Source organism: Oncorhynchus keta, chromosome 19 (assembly GCF_023373465.1).
Source record: "Oncorhynchus keta strain PuntledgeMale-10-30-2019 chromosome 19, Oket_V2, whole genome shotgun sequence".
Taxonomy (NCBI): domain Eukaryota; kingdom Metazoa; phylum Chordata; class Actinopteri; order Salmoniformes; family Salmonidae; genus Oncorhynchus; species Oncorhynchus keta.
In genome coordinates, this window is record NC_068439.1 from 16,224,092 (window position 1) to 16,247,321 (window position 23,230).

The 23,230-nt window shown below is 45.0% G+C and overlaps 2 protein-coding genes across 2 annotated transcripts in view; both read right to left on the reverse strand.

Moving 5' to 3' along the window:
• The window catches only part of LOC127909657 (involucrin-like), a 1,233-nt gene extending 845 nt beyond the window's left edge, over positions 1-388 (reverse strand). Inside the window, exon 1 of the mRNA XM_052471811.1 lies at positions 1-388. This exon is cut by the window's left edge and continues 845 nt beyond it. Within this exon, the coding sequence (XP_052327771.1) occupies positions 1-388 (388 nt within the window).
• Positions 389-8,968: 8,580 nt separating this feature from the next.
• Positions 8,969-11,707, reverse strand: LOC118374313 (growth hormone-releasing peptides-like). Its single transcript, XM_052471775.1, has 3 exons — positions 11,559-11,707; positions 9,401-9,807; positions 8,969-9,237 (listed from the first exon to the last, which is right to left on the reverse strand). Exons 1-3 carry the CDS (start codon positions 11,691-11,693, stop codon positions 9,135-9,137), a joined length of 645 nt encoding a protein of 214 aa, XP_052327735.1. The 5' UTR covers positions 11,694-11,707; the 3' UTR covers positions 8,969-9,134.
• Positions 11,708-23,230: the final 11,523 nt, after the last annotated feature.

The following is a 23,230-nucleotide window of genomic DNA, read 5'->3' on the forward strand; positions in this document are numbered from 1 at the left end:
CTTGTTCCTTCATCTCTAGTTCCTTCATCTCTAGTTCCTTCATCTCTCGTTCCTTCATCTCTTGTACCTTCATCTCTAGTTCCTTCATCTCTTGTTCCTTCATCTCTAGTTCCTTCATCTCTAGTTCCTTAATCTCTAGTTCCTTAATCTCTAGTTCCTTCATCTCTAGTTCCTTCATCTCTAGGTCCTTCATCTCTAGTTCCTTAATCTCTAGTTCCTTAATCTCTAGTTCCTTAATCTCTAGTTCCTTCATCTCTAGTTCCTTCATCTCTTGTTCCTTCATCTCTAGTTCCTTCATCTCTAGTTCCTTCATCTCTTGTTCCTTCATCTCTAGTTCCTTCATCTCTTGTTCCTTCATCTCTTGTTCCTTCATCTCTAGTTCCTTCATCTCTTGTTACTTCATCTCTAGTTCCTTCATCTCTAGTTCCTTCATCTCTTGTTCCTTCATCTCTAGTTCCTTAATCTCTAGTTCCTTCATCTCTAGTTCCTTCATCTCTAGTTCCTTAATCTCTTGTTCCTTCATCTCTAGTTCCTTCATCTCTAGTTCCTTCATCTCTAGGTCCTTCATCTCTAGTTCCTTCATCTCTAGTTCCTTAATCTCTTGTTCCTTCATCTCTAGTTCCTTAATCTCTAGTTCCTTCATCTCTTGTTCCTTCATCTCTAGTTCCTTCATCTCTAGTTCCTTCATCTCTAGTTCCTTAATCTCTTGTTCCTTCATCTCTAGTTCCTTAATCTCTAGTTCCTTCATCTCTAGTTCCTTCATCTCTAGTTCCTTCATCTCTAGTTCCTTCATCTCTAGTTCCTTCAGTTCACATTATTCCAGAGTTGGGACAGTGGTTGCTCACTAACACCTAACCCTATGCTGGTGGTGTGTTTTGGAATAACATTATAGAAAATAATGATATTGAAGGACAATAATATGTTCTTTCGTCTAGAGTAAATTATCCCATGTAAACATGAATAAACATGAAACATTCAATAGTAATGAGGTCTGAAGTAATGACAACTATTGTGGATGAAACCCATTTTGAGAGTAGAGTAACCGTGCCAGTGGAAACTTCACCCATAATACCAAAATGTCACAAATGTAAAGTTCAGGAATAATAGTGAATATAAAGTAATAAACCACACGGCAGTAAGACGCGTGAACAGTAATGCTCTGCAAGGACATTGTTTGATCTTCCGATCAAATGCATATTTTTGGTTGGATTCTAACTTGAGATCCCTGCACTCAAAGTTTAGCTGAGATTTCGCACGTCAGTGTATGCATGATGCACAAGTTCATGTTTATCTCAAGTTAGGATCAACCCTACAGTACTTGACAGAAAGACGTAGGCTTATGCATTTAACAGGCAGAAACCAATACATTTTACAATCAAATCAAGCTTTATTTATAGAGCACATGGAATCCAACAGACATGGAATGCAACACAATGTGCTTCACAGGAAAAAAATGAAAGCAAACAATGAAAATAAAATCTGAAATATTTGCTACACGAGAAACATAACAAACAACATAACAAAAAAACTGAATGACTAAAAATGTTTATCCCAGATTGTAAAACATGTCCTTGCTGGTCCCCTTCCCTACACCCAAGACTTAAGATTCCTACCGCCAGCAAGCAAGGGGATTTTACAGTTCACCAGGCGATTTGCATTATTGGTGGGAAGGCCCCACTCATAGGACCGCTATGAGCCCTTGGCAGGCTGCTTTTGCATTTCTGGCATTTAGCCTCCCCTCAGAGGACAGCTATAAACCCTAGGCAACCCATCTAACCATGATTTAATTTGAAAGACAATAGCAAGGGATTTCTCTCGTCTCAAATTCGGCCTGCCACCTTCCAGCTAACCATAGCCAGTCAGAGGCTTCAAGCTATTTTTGTCGTGATTTTAATTTGCTTTTATTTATTTGCCAAATTTAAAAAAAACACAACCACACATGTGAATATAATGCATTTACAATCATTGAGGATGACACAAAAAAGTGATACACCTACTCATTTACAATTTAAGATTTTTTTTTACCTTTATTTTACTAGGCAACTCAGTTAAGAACAAATTCTTATTTTCAATGACGGCCTAGGAACAGTGGGTTAACTGCCTGTTCAGGGGCAGAACGACAGATTTGTACCTTGTCAGCTCGGGGATTTGAACTTGCATCCGTTCCAGTTACTAGTCCAACGCTCTAACCACTAGGCTACCATGCCGCCCCAAGATTAGTGATATATTAATTATGCACCAAAATAGCCAACATTTTCACCATTGATTTAATATACTACATATTTGAGGCAATATAAATGGTTCCTTTCTAGCAATAAATACCACTCCCCAAACCACCTCACCCACTTGAAGAAAAGTGTTGATCACTTCTGCCAGTAGGTGGCAGCACATCTTAAACCCCATGGAAGAAGCCGAAAAGCCTCAACAGGAAGCTATCTTTGCTACCATCCTTCAGAGTTTTCATGTCTTTGATCCTTGATAGTGGCCAGTAGCTTTTTGGAAAATGAAATTCCACAGACTGTTGGAACTAAAGAACAGTTTACTTGTCTGCATTTATCACCACCGAACAGTTTGAAATATCCAACAAAGTGGCACCCATTCAGTTGATATACACTGTGTGTATAAAATATTAGCAACACCTTCCTAATATTGAGTTACACCCCCTTTTGCCCTGAGAACAGCTGCAATTCTTCAGGGCAAGGTGTCGAAAGCGTTCCACAGGAATGATGACCCATCTAGACTCCAATGCTTCCCACAGTCGTGTCAAGTTGGCTGGATGTCCTTTGGGTGGTGGACCATTCTTGATACATATGGGAATCTGTTGAGCATGAAAACCCAGCAGTGTTTCAGTTCTTGACACACTCAAACCAGTGTTCCTGGCACATACTACTATACCCTGTTCAAAGGCACTTAAATCTTTTGTCTGGCCCATTCACCCTCTGAATGGCACAAATCACATCAAATCACACATACACAATCCATGTCTCAACTGTCTCACGGTTTTAAAATGATTCTTTAACCCATCTCCTCCGCTTCATCTACACTGACTAAAGTGGATCAATAGAGGTGACATCAATAGAGTACCACAGTATGAGTCATAATACCCATAAAACCTAGCAGTCAAACAGGGATATGGTGACAATAATTTTTCCACTATTCATTTTTCTGTAGGGGAGTTCAGAAACACTTAAAGGAAGGGCTATATTTCATGTAGTCTTAAGGTAAGGTCTGTTTGGTGTAGGTCTACCCTAGTGTGTCGTTTTGACAACCGTGGAAATCTCTCTAGGTCAAGGTGACTTTTATCAAATTGGCCAAATTTCCTTCAATGGACAATTCTGTCTTGTGCAAGATTAAATTGACACAATACCTGTTAGCAAAGGTGTCATCTAGAGATAAAGTGCTAGAGCTTGCAGGGAATTGTGGATTTGTATGATGTCTACTTTGGTGTTAATTAGCATTTTCAAATCTGAGATATATTGATATAAGTCACCTTGTCCTAGAGAGATTTACACGGTTCTCAAAATGTCACGCCAGGGTAGACCTACACCAAACAGACCTTATTTTAAGTGCTTCTAAAATCCCCTATGGGAAAAATGAATGGTGGAAAACCGATTGGAACCATTTCCCTGTTTGACCGCTAGGTTTTACGGGTATTATAATACCTCTACTGTGGGGCTCTATAAGACTCTCTCCAATAGAACCCAACATTGCAGAGTTATGTGCATCCTTTCAAGCACACCCTTCTCATTAACCTGTGGTGAGTTATTCACAATTTTCGATGAACAAGTAAGGTTTTATATGTAAGATGAATAAACAAAGAGCAAAATTATTGAATATTATTGTATTATTATTTGTGCCCTGGTCCTATAAGTGCTCTTTGTCACAACCCACGAGCCAGGTTGTGACCAAAACTCAAACTCATTCTTATGTTTAATAAATGTATCGTATAGTGTGTGTGTAGCAGGCTTACAATATGTCCACCCGGCACAGCCAGAAGAGGACTGGCCAACCCTCATAGCCTAGTTCCTCTCTAGGTTTCTTCCTAGGTTTTGGCCTTTCTAGGGAGTTTTTCCTAGCCACTGTGCTTCAACACCTGCATTGCTTGCTGTTTGGGGTTTTAGGCTGGGTTTCTGTACAGCAACTTCCAGATATCAGCTGATGTAAGAAGGACTTTATAAATACATTTGATTTGATTTGATTCATGGGCGAATTTCTGCAGAGAAACCACTACTAAAGGACACCAATAAGAAGAGACTTGCTTGTGCCAAAAAACACAATCAATGGACATTAGACTGGTAGAAATCTGTCGTTTGGTCTGATGAGTCCAAATTTGAGAGTTTTGGTTCCAACCGTCGTGTCCTTGCGAGACGCAGAGTAGCTGAACGGATGATCTCTGCATGTGTGGTTTCTACATGATTCCATATGTGTTATTTCATAGTTTTGATGTCTTTTAAAAATAAAGAAAAACCCTTGAATGAGTAGGTATGTCAGACTTTTGACTGGTAGTGCATATATATACAGTATATATACATATAAATATATACACAAATCTTATACACATCTTTTTAAAATATATTTTCCTTTATTATTTTCCCCTAACCCTAGAACGCCTCCCCTAATTGGAGTGAACTAATGGACACACTTAGGGTTCTACTTCCAGCTTATACATACTATATACATTTCATGGACACAATGTATTTTACAATAGTTATCTGGTGTTTGTTTTTAATCCTACGTTTCAGCTAACATCAACCCCTCCCATCTATCTCTGAAGACCATTCAGTTTCATTTTCATTTTGCCTAAGACAGATGGTTACTTAAGGCAAAGATGGTAGTATGGTCAGGGTGGATGGGTGGGCATATAACATGAACATCTATCCACCTATAGGTTGTGTGGTGGGGTGGGTGGGTGCATAACATGAACATCTATCCACCTATATGTTGTGTGGTGGGGTGGGTGGGTGCATAACATGAACATCTATCCACCTATAGGTTGTGTGGTGGGGTGGGTGGGTGCATAACATGAACATCTATCCACCTATAGGTTGTGTGGTGGGGTGGGTGGGTGCATAACATGAACATCTATCCACCTATAGGTTGTGTGGTGGGGTGGGTGGGTGCATAACATGAACATCTATCCACCTATAGGTTGTGTGGTGGGGTGGGTGGGTGGGTGCATAACATGAACATCTATCCACCTATAGGTTGTGTGGTGGGGTGAACATGGGTGGGTGCATAACATGAACATCTATCCACCTATAGGTTGTGTGGTGGGGTGGGTGGGTGGGTGCATAACATGAACATCTATCCACCTATAGGTTGTGTGGTGGGGTGGGTGGGTGCATAACATGAACATCTATCCACCTATAGGTTGTGTGGTGGGGTGTGGTGGGGGGTGGGTGCATAACATGAACATCTATCCACCTATAGGTTGTGTGGTGGGGTGGGTGGGTGCATAACATGAACATCTATCCACCTATAGGTTGTGTGGTGGGGTGGGTGGGTGCATAACATGAACATCTATCCACCTATAGGTTGTGTGGTGGGGTGGGTGGGTGCATAACATGAACATCTATCCACCTAGGTTGTGTGTGGTGGGGTGGTGGGCATATAACATGAACATCTATCCACCTATAGGTTGTGTGGTGGGGTGGGTGGGTGCATAACATGAACATCTATCCACCTATAGGTTGTGTGGTGCATAACATGGGTGGGTGGGGTGGGTGGGTGCATAACATGAACATCTATCCACCTATAGGTGGGTGTGTGGAACATCTATCCACCTATAGGTTGTGTGGTGGGTGGGTGGGTGCATAACATGAACATCTATCCACCTATAGGTTGTGTGGTGGGGGGGTGGGTGGGTGCATAACATGAACATCTATCCACCTATAGGTTGTGTGGTGGGGTGGGTGGGGCATAACATGAACATCTATCCACCTATAGGTTGTGTGGTGGGGGGTGGGTGCATAACATGAACATCTATCCACCTATAGGTTGTGTGGTGGGGTGGGTGGGTGCATAACATGAACATCTATCCACCTATAGGTTGTGTGGTGGGGTGGGTGGGTGCATAACATGAACATCTATCCACCTATAGTTGTTGTGTGGTGGGTGGGTGGGTGCATAACATGAACATCTATCCACCTATAGGTTGTGTGGTGGGGTGGGTGGGTGCATAACATGAACATCTATCCACCTATAGGTTGTGTGGTGGGGTGGGTGGGTGCATAACATGAACATCTATCCACCTATAGGTTGTGTGGTGGGGTGGGTGGGTGCATAACATGAACATCTATCCACCTATAGGTTGTGTGGTGGGGTGGGTGGGTGCATAACATGAACATCTATCCACCTATAGGTTGTGTGGTGGGGTGGGTGGGTGCATAACATGAACATCTATCCACCTATAGGTTGTGTGGTGGGGTGGTGGGGCATAACATGAACATCTATCCACCTATAGGTTGTGTGGTGGGTGGGGGTGCATAACATGAACATCTATCCACCTATAGGTTGTGTGGTGGGGTGGGTGGGGCATAACATGAACATCTATCCACCTATAGGTTGTGTGGTGGGGTGGGTGGGTGCATAACATGAACATCTATCCACCTATAGGTTGTGTGGTGGGGTGGGTGGGTGGGTGCATAACATGAACATCTATCCACCTATAGGTTGTGTGGTGGGGTGGGTGTGTGGGTGCATAACATGAACATCTATCCACCTATAGGTTGTGTGGTGGGGTTGGTGGGTGCATAACATGATCTATCCACCTATAGGTTGTGGGGTGGGGTGGGGGGGTGCATAACATGAACATCTATCCACCTATAGGTTGTGTGGTGGGGTGGGTGGGTGCATAACATGAACATCTATCCACCTATAGGTTGTGTGGTGTAGGGTGTGGTGGGTAGGGTGGGTGCATAACATGAACATCTATCTATCCACCTAGGTTGTGTGGTGGGGTGGGTGGGTGCATAACATGAACATCTATCCACCTATAGGTTGTGTGGTGGGGTGGGTGGGTGCATAACATGAACATCTATCCACCTATAGGTTGTGTGGTGGGGTGGGTGGGTGCATAACATGAACATCTATCCACCTATAGGTGGGTGGGTGCATAACATGTAGGTTGTGTGGTGGGGTGGGTGGGTGGGTGCATAACATGAACATCTATCCACCTATAGGTTGTGTGGTGGGGGGGTGGGTGGGTGCATAACATGGCATAACATGAACATCTATCCACCTATAGGTTGTGTGGTGGGGTGGGTGGGTGCATAACATGAACATCTATCCACCTATAGGTTGTGTGGTGGGGTGGGTGGGTGCATAACATGTAGGTGTGTGGTGGGGGTGGGTGGGTGCATAACATGAACATCTATCCACCTATAGGTTGTGTGGTGGGGTGGTGGGGTGGGTGCATAACATGAACATCTATCCACCTATAGGTTGTGTGGTGAACATCTATCCACCTATAGGTTGGGTGGGGGGTGGGTGCATAACATGAACATCTATCCACCTATAGGTTGTGTGGTGGGGTGGGTGGGTGCATAACATGAACATCTATCCACCTATAGGTTGTGTGGTGGGGGGGGTGGGTGGGTGCATAACATGAACATCTATCCACCTATAGGTTGTGTGGTGGGGTGGGTGGGTGCATAACATGAACATCTATCCACCTATAGGTTGTGTGGTGGGGTGGGTGGGTGCATAACACGAACATCTATCCACCTATAGGTTGTGTGGTGGGGTGGGTGGGCATAACATGAACATCTATCCACCTATAGGTTGTGTGGTGGGGTGGGTGGGTGCATAACATGAACATCTATCCACCTATAGGTTGTGTGGGGGGGGTGGGTGCATAACATGAACATCTATCCACCTATAGGTTGTGTGGTGGGGTGGGTGGGTGCATAACATGAACATCTATCCACCTATAGGTTGTGTTGTGTGGTGGGGTGGGTGGGTGCATAACATGAACATCTATCCACCTATAGGTTGTGTGGTGGGGTGGGTGGGTGCATAACATGAACATCTATCCACCTATAGGTTGTGTGGTGGGGTGGGTGGGTGCATAACATGAACATCTATCCACCTATAGGTTGTGTGGTGGGGTGGGTGGGTGCATAACATGAACATCTATCCACCTATAGGTTGTGTGGTGTGGGTGGGTGGGTGCATAACATGAACATCTATCCACCTATAGGTTGTGTGGTGGGGTGGGTGGGTGCATAACATGAACATCTATCCACCTATAGGTTGTGTGGTGGGGTGGGTGGGGTGCATAACATGAACATCTATCCACCTATAGGTGGGTGCATAACATGAACATCTATCCACCTATAGGTTGTGTGGTGGGGTGGGTGGGTGGGTGCATAACATGAACATCTATCCACCTATAGGTTGTGTGGTGGGGTGGGTGGGTGCATAACATGAACATCTATCCACCTATAGGTTGTGTGGTGGGGTGGGTGGGTGCATAACATGAACATCTATCCACCTATAGGTTGTGTGGTGGGGTGGGTGGGTGCATAACATGAACATCTATCCACATCTATCCACATTCGTAACATATTGTACGTTTTGCAAATTTGGAACATATAATACGAATTGTTATTCAAAACATATCATACAAAATGGGTGATGGACATCCACAAATTAATACATATCATATGAAACATAACATAGCATACTAAAGGGAGTGTGCAAGATTTACATACAAAATAATGCAAACTGCTCTGAGACCAGGTTGGCCAGTCAGCACCTGGTCCAGCTACAGTATTACATGATTAGCCTAACTATCATTAGCTAAGTAGGCCTACTGCTTTTTTGTGTTTTTTTTCAATTGGGAGGAGAGGGGAGGCGAGAGATACGAGAGAGAGTGGTTGAGAAGTGGAACATTCAGAAGTTGACGTTTGGTAGACCACTTTGGACATATCCATGGTTCTGAAAGGAATAACTTCCAAATCAAAGGTAAAATCGATACTATCGTTTTAATTTGTGCTTTACATGATTAAGTAACAATATGCCACCAATTTAACAATATTCATACATTACATAGTAGATCAACATTACGGGAAAAAAACATAAGCGACCCAGGTCATGAAAACGGGAACCACTTCTGTGGCGACAGAGTTCTTTCAAGAGTTCCAGAGGAGAAAATCCAACATTGAGCTCTTCAGAGTCTTTTCCCGTGTCTCTTCTTCCTCTGAGCCAAAATCAGAATCATTAAAGTCTTGCTGCCTGAAGAATGAAAATAGATGTAGATTTTGAAATTAAATGGTACTGTATCTGTTTTGATTAAATATATATATATTAAATAGTAATGCAATTATTTAATAGGCTACCTTATGTTATTGGTCGAAACATGCTACAAAAACACCATTATTCGTCAATGTAGGCTTACCTAATGTTTCCATTTGGCACGGGTTCGGACCTGCGTGAGAAAAAGGCCATAGCTCGGAAAGGATACCGGCGGTTGAACTCATTCCTGCCGAACCTCTGTGGCAGGGTGGCGGAGGGCAGTGTCCCGACATGGGGACACTCAATACACGACGGCCGTTCCGTTGCGCCAGACCCCTGTGCTCTTCCAAACCGTTGCGGTAAATTAAGGGTCGTTTTGGGTGAGTGGGTGTCGTCGGGTAGGGAGTCCCGGCCGAAGCGAAGCGGAAGGTTGGCATGAAGGTGTGACGTTTTGACAGGTGGCGGGTAGAGTCGGACCATGGTCGGTGCTAAGCTGACTTTGCCGCTGGTCGGCACTACGTTGATTTTGAAATCATCCACCTCGATACTCCGTGGTATTTCATTGCTTGTCTGAAAAGAAAAAAGCAGGGAAAAAACATAAAATATTCCTCTTTCCCTCATCAGATTCCCAGCCTGAAACACCACAGAGTGAGCCATGCAGAAAAGCAGTGGCCAGGAAAAACTCCCTGAAAGGAGGAGTGTTCCTGGTCTGCACGATTGTCAGACTGATGGCTAATCAGAACATAGATATGTAGCTCATTTCAGATAGTAGAACATTGTGCCACCTTGTTTTAATAAGCCAACATATTATGATTCGGTAATAAATGCATAGTTTAACCCTTTTTTTTCACAGGTAAGCCAATTGTAAAATAGGGCCGATTGGGTGGCCAGATTGGGAATTTAGCCTTACCCTTACAGTAAGTTCCATGGGATCTTTAGTGACCACAGAGAGTCAGGAGACCTGTTTAACATCCCATCCAAAAGGCAGAAGGCTACACAGGGCAACATCCTGGTGGATTCTGATATATTTTTTTAGATGAGAAGAAAGGGTGCCTCCTACTGACCCTCCAACACCACTTCCAGCAGCATCTGGTCTCCCATTCAGGGAACAACCAAGACAAACCCTGCTTAGCTTCAGAAACAAGCCAGCAGTGTGATGCTGCTGATGATTCTGTTAGTAGAACATTCTGCCACCTTGTTTTAATAAGCCAAAATATAATGATTTGGTAAGAAATACATCGGCTTAGTTACCATTTATTAAGAGCCGCACCAAAACTCTGTAATGCCCTTTACATTAGATACAGATAATCTATTGGCAAAAGCAGCTCAAAACTCACCTTTTTACTTTGGCTTTTATTTAGTGGGTCTTTTTAGGTGTTTTCCATTGTATATAATATGTTATTGCTATGAGTGGCGTTTTAGGCTAAATGTTATCCTGTTTTCTCTGCTTTTATTTTGATTAATTTTCCATTAATTGGTCTGTTGACCAATCAGATCAGCTCAATTGCCCAGAATTGGGCTGCCTGTATAAACGCAGCCTGTGAGCTGCAATTAGCAAGCAAATAATTACCAACTAGGTTACTTGATTTAAATCAAGTTTACTATGAAAATAATAATTAATAACAATAATATAGACTTTCAATTTATTATTAGCTCTACTTTATTATCTAATGTTGACATTCAATTTATTATTAGCTCTACTTTATTATCTAATGTTGACATTTAGTTTAGTTTATTTTATTTTATTTTATTTTTACAGGGACAGTGCACATTAATCAACGTTTCAGTAAAAGTGCCGGTTTTAGCCAGCCGGCTAATTTTCAACCGCAGTTCCTGGACAGGTTATTAAAAACAATTACAATATAGACAATAGCAACATAGACATAGCAACATAGGACAAGCAAGACATAGCATAGACAGAGCAACATAGAACAAAAAGCAGCAAGACAAAATTCATAAAAGCAACAAAGTCAACAAACTCAACATTCAATTTATTATTAGCTCTACTTTATTATCTAATGTTGACATTAAATTGTATTTGACTACATTTGACCTGAATAAGCTTCTTATTGAAAACACTTTTTTATTTACCTTTATTTAACTAGACAAGTCAGTTACAGAACAAAATCTTATTTTCAATGACGGCCTAAGAACGGTGGGTTAACTGCCTTGTTTAGGGGCAGAATGACAGATTTTCACCTTGTCAGCTCGGGGATTCAATCCTGCAACCTTCTGGTTACGAATCCAACATTCTAACCACTAGGCTACCTGCCGCCCCTCTACTGCTTTAGAGGTAATTTTGGGTGTAGGGTTATGCTTACCTGAGGGTCCTGTCGCTGACTGGTGGTGTGCCCATCGTTGTCGTTGGTCATGGACATTCTGTACGCCCTAGAGTCAGAGGCCATCACCCCTTGGAACCCCAAACACCCCAGAATAACCAAGGTGAACATCGACATGGTCGTCCTCAAAGTGGCAGTGACAGGAAGCATCTTGTCCCTGTGGAACATTGACTACCATACTTATACCCTCTGTCCCTAACCGTCACCTGCTCTTAAAGGGTTCACACACACACACACACACACACACACACGCCATTCACCAACCAGAATCATGAATGAAAGCATTGCCCACCCCGGTACTTCCTAATTTGGTCCACATACAAAACATAGTACACACACACACATTCACCATATAATTATGTGTGTGTGTGTGTGTGTGTGTGTGTGTGTGTGTGTGTGTGTGTGTGTGTGTGTGTGTGTGTGTGTAGGGTAAATGAGCATGTGTCGGTGGTGACAAATAGGGTCTTACTGGTCAACTGACTTAAGGTTATAGGTTATATACAGTACAGTAGGACCCTTGAGTAACATACATTTTATTGTGGATCCAAATAAGTGCATGTGAGTGTGTGAATGGCCACCTTTGTATGGACTGCCCCCTCTATCGCCACGTTCACAGCAGCCAAATTCTGATCTGTTTTTCAGTCATTGGTATTTTGTCCAATCAGATAATTGCGCAAAAGATCAGAATTGGTCTGTCTGTGTAAAAAAAAAAAATCCAAACTTCTACCTCAATTATTATTATGTGTGGATACGAGACGGACATTTCAATCGGATGACTTAATGGCTTGGACACTTATCAATTCTACTTCTAATTAATGCTTGTCTAAAGCATTCTTTCCCTCTTAGCCTACTAACATTCAGCTGTTATTTATTGAGTGTTGTGTTTCCTGCATCTTGGCAACAGCTAGTGGGCTGCAGTGAAAATATTCCCGAGGGGAAGAAACGGTGAATTGTGAGAGAGATTGATGAAGGTCATTAACATTAATTAAGTAATTCAGCGAATAACATGTTCCAGTTCTGTCATTTAAATGACCCCGCATGACGTATGTCATTCCACATTCTCATTCTGAATCATAGTGGCTTTGTCTCTTTTAATTAATTACTCACTAGGTTTGTATTTTCGTTCGGTTGACACTGAATGATAAGAAATGTCATAATTACTTATTTCAAATATTTATTTGATCCAAACATCACAACCTGAAATTCTTTAAAAATCTTGATCTGTCTCTGTCTCTGTCTTTAACTCTCTCTCTCCCTCTCTGCGTGCTGGGAGTGTTGGTGCATGCTGCGAGTGCGAGTGGTTTCGGGAGTTAGATCTCCTGTGTTTTCTTTTAGTTTCCTTTTCTTGGTGGTTTTCCTTTTTCTATTCGTGGTTATGTTTTTCTGGTAGAATTAGGTATATTGTATTTCTTGTTGGAATTGCCCTGGTTTTGGTGGGGATGGAGACCCAAATGGGGACGCTGTCCCTGTCAATTCGGCACTGCTTCAGGTGTGTTACTGAAGCTACTGTCACTGTGGAGTAGTTTCTGGTCACCATAGAAGAGAAGGTAGGCTATGAAAATGTTGCTTATGCATCGAGGATGAATAAAACGGTGATGGTTTTTATTCAATGGTTGAGCAAGGCGTACTTCTTAAAGGTATGTTTATTCAAGTTACACCACTTTTTACACCACTAATCTGAGTTACACCACCAATCTGAGTTACACCACCAATCTGAGCTACACCACCAATCTGAGTTACACCACCAATCTGAGCTACACCACCAATCTGAGCTACACCACCAATCTGAGCTACACCACCAATCTGAGCTACACCACCAATCTGAGCTACACCACCAATCTGAGTTACACCACCAATCTGAGCTACACCACCAATATGAGTTACACCACCAATCTGAGCTACACCACCAATCTGAGCTACACCACCAATCTGAGTTACACCACCAATCTGAGCTACACCACCAATCTGAGCTACACCACCAATCTGAGCTACACCACCAATCTGAGCTACACCACCAATCTGAGCTACACCACCAATCTGAGCTACACCACCAATCTGAGCTACACCACCAATCTGAGCTACTTCACCGCAGCATCCATCATCCGGATTTTTCAAAATGAGAATAGGTCTGTAGTGAAGACATTGGACCTCTCTACTACTTTTACTACTTTACAGTAGTACAACATAAAGCACAGTTAAGACTGTAGATTACTTTGTAACAAGTTTATACTACTAAACACTATATTACTATAGTGTTTATTCTACTGTATGCTATTTTGTTTTGTAGAACTGAAAGACGACCACCACGTGGTGATAGAACGCGTCTATTTACAGACAAACAGGAGGCTGCCATTGTGCAAATGGTAGTTGAACATAATGCCATGACACTGCGAGAAATCCAACAACAGATCATTGAAAACCCTGCCATCTTCCATAACATCAGAGTGAGTATGTCAACCATAGCCCACATCCTTAAGAAATACCATCTCCAGGATGAAGCAAATCTGCAGAGTTCCATTTGAAAGGAATTCCCAAAGAGTGAAGGATAAACAGTATGAACATGAGCATGTAAGAAATGTACTACTATTAAATGTACTACTAAGAAATGTACTACTATTACACTCTTAAAACATTAGAGACTCACTGAACTTCACTATACAGCAATTACAGTATTTACTGTCATTTCAGAGAATCGTGGAGTTGGATGCATGCCTCGGGAACTCCTGTTCATAGAATGGATGAGGCTGGATTCAATTTGGCGAAGATGATGAGGAGAGGAAGGAACATCATTGGTCAACGTGCCATCATTGGCCAGCACTGGGGCAATGTCACCATATGCAGAGCTATGAGGCACAATGTGGTCCTCCACCGCCATGCCACACTTGGACCATACAACACAAAAACATGATTGCTGTGTTTCATTTTGCAAGATGTCTGTGAGGTTTGGGGAAATTGACTGACTGTTTTGTGTTTAAAGTTTTGAGTACACAAGATGTAGTTTCAGCAAACGTGTGATAAAAATTCCGAAAACTGTAAATGGAATTTTGAGACAATGGTGGGATTTTGGGAAGGCCCAAATACATGTGTTTTGTCAACAGTATACTGCTCTGTCTAGTAATGCAGTTAAAGAGACTATCAGGGCCCTTGAACAAATATATTGAGTTGAAGTTGCTCCCTCAGAATGACCCTGGACTAGTCATGAACTTACAGGACAAGAGACATGAACTGGGTCATTTTTACATGAAAGAGTGAATCAATCGATCAAATGTACAGTTGAAGTGGGAAGTTTACATACACTTAGGTTGGAGTCATTAAGACTCGTTTTTCAACCACTCCACAAATGTCTTGTTAACAAACTATAGTTTTGGCCAGTCGGTTAGGACATCTACTTTGTGCATGACACAAGTCATTTTCCCATCAGGGTTGGGGGAGTGTGCTAGAGCAGTGAATACAACTAACTTAGGGAGGAGGCTCCTGATGTTAACATGCATGAAACCAACGGTTTTGCAGTTACAGAAGTCAACAAATGAGAGCGCCTGGGGAATAGGAGTGGAGCTAGGCACTGCAGGGCCTGGGTTAACCTTTACATCACCAGAGGAACAACGAAGGAGTAGGAGTGGAGCTAGGCACTGCAGGGCCTGGGTTAACCTTTACATCACCAGAGGAACAACGAAGGAGTAGGAGTGGAGCTAGGCACTGCAGGGCCTGGGTTAACCTTTACATCACCAGAGGAACAACCAAGGAGTAGGAGTGGAGCTAGGCACTGCAGGTTAACCTTTACATCACCAGAGGAACAACGAAGGAGTAGGAGTGGAGCTAGGCACTGCAGGGCCTGGGTTAACCTTTACATCACCAGAGGAACAACGAAGGAGTAGGAGTGGAGCTAGGCACTGCAGGGCCTGGATTAACCTTTACATCACCAGAGGAACAACGAAGGAGTAGGAGTGGAGCTAGGCACTGCAGGGCCTGGGTTAACCTTACATCACCAGAGGAACAACGAAGGAGTAGGAGTGGAGCTAGGCACTGCAGGGCCTGGGTTAACCTTTACATCACCAGAGGAACAACAAAGGAGTAGGAGTGGAGCTAGGCACTGCAGGGCCTGGGTTAACCTTTACATCACCAGAGGAACAACGAAGGAGTAGGAGTGGAGCTAGGCACTGCAGGGCCTGGGTTAACCTTTACATCACCAGAGGAACAACGAAGGAGTAGGAGTGGAGCTAGGCACTGCAGGGCCTGGGTTAACCTCTACATCACCAGAGGAACAACGAAGGAGTAGGAGTGGAGCTAGGCACTGCAGGGCCTGGGTTAACCTTTACATCACCAGAGGAACAACGAAGGAGTAGGAGTGGAGCTAGCCACTGCAGGGCCTGGGTTAACCTCACATCATCAGAGGAACCTAGGAGTGGAGCTAGGCACTGCAGGGCCTGGGTTAACCTTTACATCACCAGAGGAACAACGAAGGAGTAGGAGTGGAGCTAGGTACTGCAGGGCCTGGATTAACCTCTACATCAGCAGAGGAACATAGAAGGAGTAGGAGTGGAGCTAGGCACTGCAGGGCCTGGGTTAACCTTTACATCACCAGAGGAACAACGAAGGAGTAGGAGTGGAGCTAGGCACTGCAGGGCCTGGGTTAACCTTTACATCACCAGAGGAACAACGAAGGAGTGGGAGTGGAGCTAGGTACTGCAGGGCCTGGATTAACCTCTACATCAGCAGAGGAACAAAGGAGGAGTAGGAGTGGAGCTAGGTACTGCAGGGCCTGGATTAACCTCTACATCATCAGAGGAACAACGAAGGAGTAGGAGTGGAGCTAGGCACTGCAGGGCCTGGGTTAACCTCTACATCACCAGAGGAACAACGAAGGAGTAGGAGTGGAGCTAGGTACTGCAGGGCCTGGGTTAACCTCTACATCACCAGAGGAACAACGAAGGAGTAGGAGTGGAGCTAGGCACTGCAGGGCCTGGATTAACCTCTACATCATCAGAGGAACAACGAAGGAGTAGGAGTGGAGCTAGGCACTGCAGGGCCTGGATTAACCTCTACATCAGCAGAGGAACAGGGGAGGAGTAGGAGTGGAGCTAGGCACTGCAGGGCCTGGGTTAACCTCTACATCATCAGAGGAACAACGAAGGAGTAGGAGTGGAGCTAGGCACTGCAGGGCCTGGATTAACCTCTACATCATCAGAGGAACAGAGGAGGAGAAGGATAAGGGTACGGCTAAAGTCTATAAAAAGTGGTTGTCTAGTGCGTTGGGACAGAGAATAAAAAGAGCAGATTTCTGGGCGTGGTAGAATAGATTCAAGGCATAATGTACAGACAAGGGTATGGTAGGATGTGAGTACAGTGGATGTAAACCTAGTCGGTGAGTCATGCTGAGAGGTTTCGTCTCTGGAGGGATAAATTAAGCCAGGTGAGGTCTCCGCGTGTGTGTGGGGGGGACGAAAGAGCTATCTAGAATCGGTGGGGCTCCGTGTCGACAATAAAGGGTCCAGGCCAATTGGCAAAGGAACTATTGTAGCCCTAGAATTAGCTGGTATATGGGGCTAGCACGAGGCTAGCTCAAGGCTAGCTTATGTTTGCTTCGGGACAGAGGAGTTAACAGGTGGCTAACAGTAGCCACTTGTTTGCAGCTAGCTAGCTGCAATGATCTGGTGTAATAATCGAGTGTAATGATCCAGAGCAGTCCGATATGCTCTGGGTTGATATTGCGCTGTGCAGACTGGCAGGTGTTGTCCGAACTAAGGCTGGCTGATGACGGAGGAAAAAAGGTGAGAATGGAATTTGAGGATGGAATTTGTATTTGTTGTCCTGGCAACTGGACCCTCTTTGGAACACCATTATTTTTGTCTCACTGAGATGTAATGTCTATCCCTCCCCCTCTCTTCCCTCTATCTAACCCTCCCCCTCTCATCCCTCTATCTATCCCTCCCCTCTCTTCCCTCGTTCTATCCATCCCCTTTCCTTACCTCTATCTATCCCTCCCCCTTCCTTCCCTCTATCTATCCCTCCCTCCCCCTCCCTTCCATCTATCTATCCCTCCCCCTCTCTATCCTCTATCTATCCCTCCCCCTCTCTTTGCCAACCCTCACTTCCCTCTATCTATCCCTCCCCCTCCATCTATCCCTCCCCTCCATTCCCTATCTGTCCCTCCCCCTCTCTTCCCTCTATCTATCCCTCCCCTCTATCTAACCCTCCCCCTCTCTTCCCTCTATCTATCCCTCCCCCTCTCTTTCTATCTAACCCTCCCCCTCTATCTAACCCTCCCCCTCTCTTCCCTCTATCTATCCCTCCCCCTCTCTTTGCCAACCCTCACTTCCCTCTATCTATCCCTCCCCTCCATTCCTCTATCTATCCCTCCCCCTCCATTCCCTCTATCTATCCCTCCCCCTCTCTTCCCTTTATCTTTCCCCCATTCTCTTTCCTCTATCTTTCCCCCATTCTCTATCCTCTATCTTTTCCCCCCTCTCTATCCTCTATCTATCCCTCCCCCTCTCTATCCTCTATCTATCCCTCCCCCTCTCTATCCTCTATCTATCCCTCCCCTCTCTATCCTCTATCTATCCCTCCCCCTCTCTATCCTCTATCTATCCCTCCCCCTCTCTATCCTCTATCTATCCCTCCCCCTCCCTCTATCTATCCTCTATCTATCCCTCCCCTCTCTATCCTCTATCTATCCCTCCCCTCTCTATCCTCTATCTAACCCTCCCCCTCTCTTCCCTCTATCTATTCCTCCCCCTCTCTTCCCTCAATTATTCCTCCCCTCTCTTCCCTCTATCTATCCCTCCCCTCTATCTATCCCTCCCCTCTCTTCCCTCTATCTATCCCTCCCCCTCTCTTCCCTCTATCTATCCCCCTCTCCAACTCCTATATTACTCCCAGTGTCATGTTTTGTCCTCTTCCATTCTATCACATCCTTACTCTAAAACATGTCTTTCCTTCTCTCTTTCTTCTGCTCCCTTTCCATCCATGTCTCTGTGATCTCTCCCTCTCTTTCTGTGTGTGTATGTCTGTGGTGTGTGAGTGTGTGTCTTCGTGTGATTACCCCTGGCGCAGATGAGGCTGGCGCCAAAGCTCTCAGAGGCAGACTCCTCTGGAAAGGGAAAGAAAGACAGACAAGGGAGGTATTAGAGAAAGAATTTGAGAGACAGAGGGAGAGGGGGAGAGGGAGAGGGGGAGAGAGACATAATGTAAGAGACAGAGGGAGAGGGGGAGAGAGACAGACAAGGGATGTATTAGAGACAGATGATGAGAGACAGAGGGAGAGGAGGAGAGAGACAGGCAAGGGAGGGATTAGAGACAGAAGATGAGACAGAGGGAGACAGAGGGAGAGGGAGACAGAGGGAGAGGGAGAGGGAGAGGGAGAGAGAGACAGAGGGAGAGAGAGACAGAGGGAGAGGGAGACAGAGGGAGAGGGAGAGAGAGACAGAGGGAGAGGGTGAGAGAGACAGAGGGAGAGGGTGAGAGAGACAGACAAGGGAGGTATTAGTGACAGAAGAGAGAGACAGAGGGAGAGCGGGAGAGAGACAGAGGGAGAGGGAGAGAGAGACAGAGGGAGAGGGGGAGAGAGACAGACAAGGGAGGTATTAGAGACAGAATGAGAGAGACAGAGGGAGAGGGAGAGAGAGACACAGGGAGGGGGGAGAGAGACAGACAAGAGAGGTATTAGAGACAGAGGGAGAGGGGGAGAGAGACAGAGAGAGAGGGGGAGAGAGACAGAGGGAGTGGGGGAGAGAGACAGACAGGGGAGGTATTAGAGACAGAAGGAGAGAGACAGAGGGAGAGGGGGAGAGAGACAGACAGGGGAGGTATTAGAGACAGAAGGAGAGAGACAGATGGGAGAGGGGGAGAGAGACAGACAGGGGAGGTATTAGAGACAGAAGGAGAGAGACAGAGAGAGAGCGGGAGGGGGAGAGACAAGGGAGGTATTAGAGACAGAAGGAGAGAGACAGAGGGAGAGGGAGAGAGAGACAGAAAAGGGAGGTATTAGAGACAGAGGGAGAGAGACAGAGGGAGAGGGGGAGAGAGACGGACAAGGGAGGTATTAGAGACAGAATGAGAGAGACAGAGGGAGAGCGGGAGAGAGACAGAGGCAGAGGGGGAGAGAAACAGAGGCAGAGGGGGAGAGAAACAGAGGCAGAGCGGGAGAGAGACAGAGGCAGAGGGGGAGAGAGACAGAGGCAGAGGGGGAGAGAGACAGAGGGAGAGCGAGACAGAGGGAGAGCGGGAGAGAGACAGAGGGAGAGCGGGAGAGAGACAGAGGGAGAGGGGGAGAGAAACAGAGGCAGAGGGGGAGAGAAACAGAGGCAGAGCGGGAGAGAGACAGAATGTGAGAGACGGAGGGAGAGGGAGAGAGACAGACAGGGGAGGTATTCGAGACAGAATGTGAGAGACAGAGAGAGAGGGGGAGAGAGACAGAGGGAGAGGGGGAGAGAAACAGAGGCAGAGCGGGAGAGAGACAGAATGTGAGAGACGGAGGGAGAGGGAGAGAGACAGACAGGGGAGGTATTAGAGACAGAATGTGAGAGACAGAGAGAGAGGGGGAGAGAGACAGACAGGGGAGGTATTAGAGACGGAATGTGAGAGACAGAGAGAGAGGGGGAGAGAGACAGACAAGGGAGGTATTAGCAACAGAAGATGAGAGACAGAGACATGGAGACACAGAAAGGCAGAGAAAGAAAGAATAGGGAATAACTGAGAGAAACAAGGAAGTAGATAGTAAGAGAACATAGTCTCTCTCTGTCTGTCTGGGACATGTCTTTCTGTCTTTCTTTCTCTGTCTGTCTGTCTGTGACATGTCCGGCCATGTTTCTAGAATTCTTGCCGTGGATTGGGACCATCCTTGGATTCTTCTTCTGATGAATGGGAATGTGAGGGAGTAGATTTATGGTTTTATCATATCCTCCTGTCTCAAGGTGATATACAGCTGAGACATTACACTGGTGGACATTATGAGAACATCACACACACACACACACACACACACACACACACACACACACACACACACACACACACACACACACACACACACACACACACACACACACACACACACACACACACACACACACACACACACACACACACACACACACACGATCTTTAAAAGCACTTATTATTATTATTATTATATATTATTATATTATTATATTATATATTTAAAAGCACTGTGTGCAGCACCCCACATCGTACATATCATCTGACCTGTGTCCTCTGCTCAGGTCATTGGCTCACTGTAGAGCGGGTAGTGTGCAGCACCCCCACATCGTACATATCATCTGACCTGTGTCCTCTGCTCAGGTCATTGGCTCACTGTAGAGCGGGTAGTGTGCAGCACCCCACATCGTACATATCATCTGACCTGTGTCCTCTGCTCAGGTCATTGGCTCACTGTAGAGCGGGTAGTGTGCAGCACCCCCACATCGTACATATCATCTGACCTGTGTCCTCTGCTCAGGTCATTGGCTCACTGTAGAGCGGGTAGTGTGCAGCACCCCACATCGTACATATCATCTGACCTGTGTCCTCTGCTCAGGTCATTGGCTCACTGTAGAGCGGGTAGTGTGCAGCACCCCACATCGTACATATCATCTGACCTGTGTCCTCTGCTCAGGTCATTGGCTCACTGTAGAGCGGGTAGTGTGCAGCACCCCACATCGTACATATCATCTGATCTCTGTCCTCTGTGATCCGCTCAGGTCATTGGCTCACTGTAGAGCGGGTAGTGTGCAGTCAGCAGAATCACCACATCAAAAAGCCAATTCGACTTCTGTGGCCTTGATACTCTGACTCAACTCAATGGCTCATAAACTAGTAGATATGTACCTTCCCATGGTGTCGAACAGAAGTTGAACTGTGAGGTAACCTCCGTAATGATTCAATAGGTCAAAATAAAAACTCTGCTGCAGTCAAAGCATTCACACCTCTGTCAACTGATGTAGGTGATATCTTCTCCACCTCTGTCAACTGATGTAGGTGATGTCTTCTCCACCTCTGTCAACTGATGTAGGTGATATCTTCTCCACCTCTGTCAACTGATGTAGGTGATATCTTCTCCACCTCTGTCAACTGATGTAGGTGATGTCTTCTCCACCTCTGTCAACTGATGTAGGTGATGTCTTCTCCACCTCTGTCAACTGATGTAGGTGATATCTTCTCCACCTCTGTCAACTGATGTAGGTGATATCTTCTCCACCTCTGTCAACTGATGTAGGTGATGTCTTCTCCACCTCTGTCAACTGATGTAGGTGATGTCTTCTCCACCTCTGTCAACTGATGTAGGTGATGTCTTCTCCACCTCTGTCAACTGATGTAGGTGATGTCTTCACCTCTGTCAACTGATGTAGGTGATGTCTTCACCTCTGTCAACTGATGTAGGTGATGTCTTCTCCACCTCTGTCAACTGATGTAGGTGATGTCTTCTCCACCTCTGTCAACTGATGTAGGTGATGTCTTCTCCACCTCTGTCAACTGATGTAGGTGATGTCTTCTCCACCTCTGTCAACTGATGTAGGTGATGTCTTCTCCACCTCTGTCAACTGATGTAGGTGATGTCTTCTCCACCTCTGTCAACTGATGTAGGTGATGTCTTCTCCACCTCTGTCAACTGATGTAGGTGATGTCTTCTCCACCTCTGTCAACTGATGTAGGTGATATCTTCTCCACCTCTGTCAACTGATGTAGGTGATATCTTCTCCACCTCTGTCAACTGATGTAGGTGATATCTTCTCCACCTCTGTCAACTGATGTAGGTGATGTCTTCTCCACCTCTGTCAACTGATGTAGGTGATGTCTTCTCCACCTCTGTCAACTGATGTAGGTGATGTCTTCTCCACCTCTGTCAACTGATGTAGGTGATGTCTTCTCCACCTCTGTCAACTGATGTAGGTGATATCTTCTCCACCTCTGTCAACTGATGTAGGTGATATCTTCTCCACCTCTGTCAACTGATGTAGGTGATGTCTTCTCCACCTCTGTCAACTGATGTAGGTGATGTCTTCTCCACCTCTGTCAACTGATGTAGGTGATATCTTCTCCACCTCTGTCAACTGATGTAGGTGATGTCTTCTCCACCTCTGTCAACTGATGTAGGTGATATCTTCTCCACCTCTGTCAACTGATGTAGGTGATGTCTTCTCCACCTCTGTCAACTGATGTAGGTGATATCTTCTCCACCTCTGTCAACTGATGTAGGTGATATCTTCTCCACCTCTGTCAACTGATGTAGGTGATATCTTCTCCACCTCTGTCAACTGATGTAGGTGATATCTTCTCCACCTCTGTCAACTGATGTAGGTGATGTCTTCTCCACCTCTGTCAACTGATGTAAGTGATGTCTTCTTGTCAGGGATATATCATTGGAGGTGATATCTTCTTGTCAGGGATATATCATTGTAAGTGATATCTTCTTGTCAGGGATATATCATTGTAAGTGATATCTTCTTGTCAGGGATATATCATTGTAAGTGATATCTTCTGTCAGGGATATATCATTGTAAGTGATATCTTCTTGTCAGGGATATATCATTGTAAGTGATGTCTTCTTGTCAGGGATATATCATTGTAGGTGATATCTTCTAGTCAGGGATATATCATTGTAAGTGATATCTTCTTGTCAGGGATATATCATTGTAAGTGATATCTTCTTGTCAGGG